General features: G+C 44.0%; 1 protein-coding gene across 5 annotated transcripts; it reads left to right on the top strand.

Moving 5' to 3' along the window:
- The first annotated feature begins 1,268 nt into the window (after positions 1–1,268).
- Positions 1,269–6,532, top strand: ZBED5 (zinc finger BED-type containing 5). 5 transcript variants are annotated; one of them, XM_008542440.2, is made up of 3 exons: positions 1,269–1,524; positions 3,091–3,205; positions 4,213–6,532. In XM_008542440.2, exon 3 carries the CDS (start codon positions 4,386–4,388, stop codon positions 6,465–6,467), a length of 2,082 nt encoding a protein of 693 aa, XP_008540662.2. In that variant the 5' UTR covers positions 1,269–1,524; positions 3,091–3,205; positions 4,213–4,385; the 3' UTR covers positions 6,468–6,532. The 5 variants fall into 5 exon arrangements, with proteins under 5 accessions (XP_008540662.2, XP_070482459.1, XP_008540655.2 ...); XM_070626358.1 differs by having other exon boundaries at positions 1,295–1,730; XM_008542433.2 differs by having other exon boundaries at positions 1,298–1,524; positions 4,245–6,532.
- The last annotated feature ends 613 nt before the right edge of the window (positions 6,533–7,145 follow it).

The raw sequence follows: 7,145 nt of genomic DNA, 5'->3' as shown, positions 1-7,145 counted from the left end.
AAATGGCAAGTAGTAGGATATATTGGAGTATATGAGGAAGCCATTTTGTGTAAACCTAATTCGGGCTGACCTTGTCTTTCCAAAAGGGCCTGACTGAGGCCACTGAGCATGCATTGTATATCTGCTTTAGAGATTCCCTATGGCAAGAGCAAAAGGCCCTTGAGATAAAGGTGCAACTTCCCTGCCCCTCCCAACTTGGTGTCTCCTTTAGGATTAAGTATCTTTCCTTAGGCTAGAAACTGATTGCTGCGCTCACCTGTGACCGCCCAGCTTAAGACAACAGACTTGCCTCCTGCTACGCCCACCAAGACAGCAGACCCACTACCTGCTGTGTCCATCAAGCGTTGTGCAGACAGGGCAATCTTGTGACTATTGTGGGAGGGACATTTCAATCATATGTGAAACACCCTCTTTGAGCGTATATAACCGCTCTGTGCACCCCCACTTATTTGGCATGCTCTGTTCCTTTGTGGAAAGACTCTCCCAGGTTATAATCCTAAAATTTAAGCTCAGAATAAACTCACCCAAATTTTCATTTATAGATTGGTTATGGATTATTTTCATCAACAAAAGTAAGGGAGGGGGAACCAGGCTTAAAACACCGGAGTGCAGCAGATAGCAAACTGTGCAGGCTGCCGGGCGCTCCTTCAGGGCAGAGGCTCCCATCCTTCCCCCGGACCCTGCGGAGACTCCGCGACCCCTCATCCTCCCACGCGGCGCTCCCGGGCTCCTCCTGGGTCCGGGGTCACCCAGAGCCCCGGCGGGGGCAGCGCTCTCACGCCCCGCCCGCAAGGAGCCCGGACACGCCAGCAGGACGGAGAAGGGAGTGGGCGTTTTCTGCCCCGATTCCAGTGGGAAAACGAGGAAAGGAGGAGGCTGGGGCTTGGGCCTGGGGTGCGGCTGGAGGAACAAAGAGGTCGCGAAAGCAACAGCCGCCGAGGCGCAGCGAACGCGCTCAAACCGCCGCCGCCCTGCGCAAGCGCCCGTGCTTAAGCGCATGCAGATGCTGGAGTCCAATGCAGCCCTACAGGATCACAGACGCTATCTGGTGGCACCCAGGAATCTGCATTCTACACAAGCACCCGGGCAGACACGGGCCGAGGAAAGTTTGAAAACAATCGCTTCACGTTGGCACCACCCAGCCTCCCCGCTCCCACGAATCCAGCGCGGCGGCCAGGCTCGGCCGCACCTCAACCGAGCTTGGTCCTTTCCTTTGGTCCCGCCCTGCTGCTCAGCGCGGATTGGTGGCGGGGAGCAACTCTGGCGCTGACTGGGCGGCGGCAGAGTCGCTCGCGGAGACAGTAAGTTCGGGTGCCCCAGAGTGCTAAATTTATCTTCAGAGGAGCGACCGCGCCAGCTGCGAATCGGATCTTTATGGAGGTGGCATAGGCGAGATCCCTGAGCCGAGAGCATCACCCTGTCCCCAGATCCTTCTTTCCTCTGTTTTGTTTTTCATTCCCCCTCCCCCCACCCCCCTCCAGTCCGCGACGACTGGCTCTTGACCCCGTTCAGGCCTCGGTGAAGGTGAGGACCAGAGTCGCCCCGGCGGCTGAGTGGCGCGCTCTGAAATGGCCGCTGCCTGAGCTGTTTAAAATGGCGGCCGCAGGCTCGGCCGGGAGCGCGGCCCTGCCCTGCAGCCGGGCCGCCGCGGAGCCCCCTCTCCCCGTCACCGATGGAGATGGAGGAGAAAGATAGGATTGGGTGCCGAGACGAGTTCATGGGGTAGTGAGGTGAGGCGACGGCCCGGGGACGCGAGAGAAGCGTTGTGGAGGCGAGGGTGGCCGCCGACGGGAGTGAGCCCCGACTGCGGCGCTTTGGGGGCAGCGCGCCCCTGTGCCCAGGAGCTGAGGGACAGCGGGCCCGGGCCGCACATCGAGGGGACCGTTGGAGAAAGCATAGCCGTGTTGGAAGCGATGCCCGTGCCCACCTCCTGCCTGGGCTGTCTGACCGGACTGCACTGCCACCCAGCCCTCCTGCCCTCGAGGGTATTGTTCAAAGCTGGAACCACCCGAGGGCGGGGGTGGATGCCTTGTGTCACCTGTCAGTTTAAGTGGAAGCAGAGACGAGATGAGGGTCCCACTTCCCCCAGCCGTTTTCGGGGAGTGGAACGGAAACTTTACTCTCTAGGGACTCCAGACTCTTTGTCCTCGAGAGATCCGAGGACGCCCCTCTAAAAGAGGTGGGGAGGAGGCCCTGCTTCCTACTCCGTTGTGTCCTCCTCTGGCAGCAAAGGAGAGGGGTCCTAATCTCTTAGGTCAACCGGCAGCTCCAGGAAGTTCTCTGTGGCTCAATCCAAATCGAGATTGTGGAAGGAGAATCTACTGCTCTTTTGCTCCCAATAATGGAGAAGTTGGGCTGTCTGCTGATGCCAGTGGTAACCCACCGTAATCCATTTCTCTCTGCACCGCCCAACTCCTCGTCCCGGATATTTAGTGCTTGGGAAATTAAGAGTGTTAAGGAACACACCAGTGATAGCTTGGCACGTGGGCTATGCAGTCGAACATTTGGGGTTCTGTTCTTAGTTCTTCCCTTAGAAGATGTAACTTAGCAGGTGACATAACCTCTTTGTGTCTATCTGTTGGTCTCTAAAGTGGGGTTATTGACAGTCCCGGACTCTCAGGTTTGTTTTGAGGATTAAATGAGATAATCTGTGAAGAATTTAGCAGTCACTGGCACATAGTAAACCATGCTCACTCCGTAAACATTAGTAACCTGAGGAGATGGAAATAGTTCTAGCAAAAAGACATGTTTCGTGTAACGCTGGCATGTATAATTCCATTTTAGATTACTTTCACTGCTTAGTTTTAGCGATACTAAGATGTGGCTGTACTTTGAACAGTTAGGTCTAGTATTTCTATGAAGTCAGTGGGGGAGGGAGCATGTCAAATCATTGAAATTACCAGTGTATTAGACAAGGTGAAATTTTAGCATTTTTACTATGCTAGGCATCTTCTGTTTCACTCCAAGATGTGCATTACTGTGAAGAATCATGTGCACTGCCTGGATCTAAAATAAATTGTAATGAAAGGTCATCTTAGAGGTTTGTAGTTCTGCTTTTGCAGTGTCTAATTTTACTTTTTCTCATTCTAGGCTTTTGGTTACTCCCCTTCCACCCCATCCCTTAATTTTATTCTTTTGAAGAGTCTGCATCTCAAGCTGCTAAGGTGGAGAATGTGATTGCAGAAGGGAGTACTCCTCGTTTCAGGTATCTTACCCACCAGCTGTTGATGGGAAAACCGTTTTGATTCAAGATCTAACATGAAAATACAAACCTTACTCTGTAGCCAAATCAAAGTTTAAATCGAAAGTAGATATGTATGGACAGACACTAAATGTGTATACCTTAACTTATAAACCTATTAGTAGCCTTTAGAGGTCCTAAAATTTGCATTACCTTTCCTTTTAATTAGACTTTTTTGTTTTTGTATGAGGAATAAACCTATTAAAATGAGAACGTATGTTATCTTTAGGTTCTAGTTAAGCCTTCGCCTATCCTGTAATGGGATGCAGAATAAACAGTAAAATATATATTACTTTGAATGAGTCTTAATTTGGATAATATGAATATTTATGTACTTTTAACTCCAGAGAAATAGTAGCAAACTTTTGATCTACAGTTTATTTTCAATGATAATATGTAGTATTTAAGATACAACTGAATTCCGTGTCTTGCAAAACTTTGAGCTGTGTTTGTTTTTAGTATGGCTCATCAAAATAGTTGCTAGCTCTGAAAGGAGCCTTGACATGTGTAATAGTATCAACAATGAATGTATCTAATGGCAGTAGGTGTTAGAAAGCTAAGAGATTTCCAAGATACTATATACCATGAGTAGGGGTTGGTAATTATGGCCCGTATTGTTTTTGTAGATAGAGGTTTATTGGAACACAGCTGTGTCCATTCTTTTACGTATTATCTATGGCTGCTGCCACGCTACAGCTACAGAGTTGAGCAGTTGCAATAGACTGTGTGGCCCTTTACAGGAAAAGTTTGCCAACCCCTGCCATAGGACGTACTCCTCAAGGTCCCTTTCTTGAAAATACAACTTACCAGTTCTTCATTATTTCTTAGCCTAATGGTTCCCAAATTGTGTTTTATAGAATATTAATATTCTCTTAAGTTAATGTGTTCTGAGAAAAAGATCAATGCTAACAATTTTTCTTTATAGTTTATTTTAAAATATAAGTTTAAGACTACTAAACTCATTTCTATAGCTTTTATTTTTATGTGATGATCTACCTTTAAGAAAAGGTGTGCCATACCTGAGAACACCAGGAAGTCGCATGAGAGATCACCTGATAGACGAACGTGTGATGTTCCATCTGCGCATTGATGCTTAGGCAGCATTTACAGATTAACTGATGTGTTGCTATGTATCATCTCTTTGATGATTGCTCATCTTCTATGTATCCTGTCTTATAATTTCAATACATTTGTGATACTCAATGTTTATTCTAAATTAACCATGTTTTGTACTACAAATACATTGCCTATGGATCTGTTGCTGAAGCAAGGAAGTCTTAAACAAGAAGTAGAATCTTTTTGTTATCAAATTGTGTCTGAATCAAATGATCAAAAGGTTGGAATATTACAAGATGAAGATGAACAATTGCAGCCTTCAGTTTCTAAAAAATCAGAAGGTGAGCTTTCCAGGGTCAAATTTATGTCCAGTTCCAACAAAATAACATTTAGTAAGAAACCAAAAAGAAGAAAATATGATGAAAGTTATTTGTCTTTTGGATTTACTTACTTTGGAAATAGAGATGCACCTCACGCTCAGTGTGTGTTATGTAAGAAAATTTTATCAAATAGCTCTTTGGCCCCTAGTAAGCTTCGAAGACATTTGGAAACTAAACATGCTGCATATAAAGACAAAGACATCAGCTTTTTTAAGCAACATCTTGATTCACCTGAAAATAATAAACCCCCAACACCTAAAATTGTCAATACAGATAATGAAAGTGCTACAGAGGCATCGTACAATGTAAGTTACCATATAGCCCTGAGTGGAGAGGCTCATACTATTGGAGAATTGCTTATCAAGCCTTGTGCAAAGGATGTCGTGATGCGGATGTTTGATGAACAATACAGTAAAAAAATAGATGCAGTACAACTATCGAACAGTACCGTTGCACGCCGTATTAAGGATCTAGCTGCTGACATTGAAGAAGAGCTTGTTTGTAGACTGAAAATTTGTGATGGTTTTTCACTGCAACTAGATGAATCAGCTGATGTTTCAGGACTTGCTGTGCTGCTTGTGTTTGTTCGTTACAGGTTTAATAAGTCTATTGAGGAAGACCTACTCTTATGTGAATCTTTGCAAAGTAATGCTACTGGGGAAGAAATTTTCAACTGCATCAATGGTTTTATGCAGAGACATGAAATTGAATGGGAAAAATGTGTTGATGTTTGTAGTGATGCTTCTAGGGCAATGGATGGGAAAATTGCTGAGGCTGTCACCTTGATAAAATATGTGGCTCCCGAAAGCACCAGTAGTCACTGCCTATTGTATAGACATGCACTAGCAGTTAAAATAATGCCTACAACTCTGAAAAATGTGCTAGATCAGGCAGTACAAATCATCAATTATATTAAAGCTCGGCCACATCAGTCCAGACTACTAAAAATTTTATGTGAAGAAATGGGTGCCCAGCACACAGCACTTCTTCTAAATACAGAGGTGAGGTGGCTTTCCCGAGGTAAAGTTCTTGTAAGACTCTTTGAGCTTCGTCGTGAACTATTGGTTTTCATGGATTCTGCTTTTCGACTATCTGATTGTTTAACAAATTCATCTTGGCTGCTAAGACTTGCATATCTTGCAGATATTTTTACTAAATTAAATGAGGTTAATCTGTCAATGCAAGGAAAAAATGTGACAGTTTTTACAGTATTTGATAAAATGTCATCATTATTAAGAAAATTGGAATTTTGGGCTTCGTCTGTAGAAGAAGAAAATTTTGATTGTTTTCCTACCCTCAGTGACTTTTTGACTGAAATTAATTCTACAGTTGATAAAGATATTTGCAGTGCCATTGTGCAGCACCTAAGGGGTTTGCGCTCTACTCTCTTAAAATATTTTCCTGTAACAAATGACAATAATGCTTGGGTTAGAAATCCATTTACAGTAACTGTTAAGCCAGCCTCATTAGTAGCACGGGACTATGAGAGCCTGATTGATTTAACGTCTGATTCTCAAGTGAAACAAAATTTCAGTGAACTTTCACTAAATGATTTTTGGAGTAGCCTAATTCAAGAGTACCCAAGCATTGCAAGGCGTGCAGTTCGTGTACTTCTTCCTTTTGCTACAATGCACCTATGTGAAACAGGGTTTTCATATTATGCTGCAACAAAAACGAAATATAGGAAAAGACTTGATGCTGCACCTCATATGCGGATCCGACTTAGCAACATTACACCTAATATTAAGCGGATATGTGATAAAAAGACACAAAAACACTGTTCTCATTAAAACTGGAGGGTTTTGCATGTCTCAATAACCAAATATAAGACGAAAATAAACGATGATTTACTTCATCTCTGGTGTACTGAGGTTTGAAATAAAATGATTCAGATTTTTTATACTTCTTAGATTTTAAGAAAGCTAAAGTATCAGAAATGTAGACATTATTATTGGTATTTCTTCTTCACATTGTAATTTCAAAGGGCTCTGTGGTCGTGTCATAACCAGGAAATGTTGATCCACAAGATAAAGCCCCAGTCCCTTAGCGTAACATATCTCTTCAGGATCTAATCACTACTGATCTTTCTAGCCACGCCTACTCTGTAGCCCTCGAATCCCATGGAACTTCTTGCTATTTCCTAAACATATCACACTGTTTCATGCTTTCCGCCTCAAAAGGCTATTCTTTTCCGTTGCTTCCTGACAAACTCCTATTTGCTTTTCAACACTTTGACTTAATTTATCTTTGGTGCTTTCATTCTCTTTATCTTTCTATTTTGGCCCTATTTTTTGTATCTGTCTCAACTGTGAACTGCTTGGTGGTCTCGTGATTCCCAGTGTTAACTAAAATGAGCTCTTATAGGGTCTTATCCAGCTCTGTTTCTCTTTTATCTGGCAAAAGGCCTTCTAAAGTTGACGCTCAATAAAGGAAAAAATTTTGGTGAAGGTGAACCAACAATGGAATAG

Source organism: Equus przewalskii, chromosome 6, assembly GCF_037783145.1.
Source record: "Equus przewalskii isolate Varuska chromosome 6, EquPr2, whole genome shotgun sequence".
NCBI classification, from domain to species: domain Eukaryota; kingdom Metazoa; phylum Chordata; class Mammalia; order Perissodactyla; family Equidae; genus Equus; species Equus przewalskii.
Note: the sequence above shows the minus strand (reverse complement) of the source record. Positions and strands in the feature narration are given on the sequence as shown.

Excerpts from the sequence above, each read along its gene's own strand:
- ZBED5 (XM_008542440.2), top strand. The coding sequence starts at position 4,386 with ATGATTGCTCATCTTCTATGTATCCTGTCTTATAATTTCAATACATTT.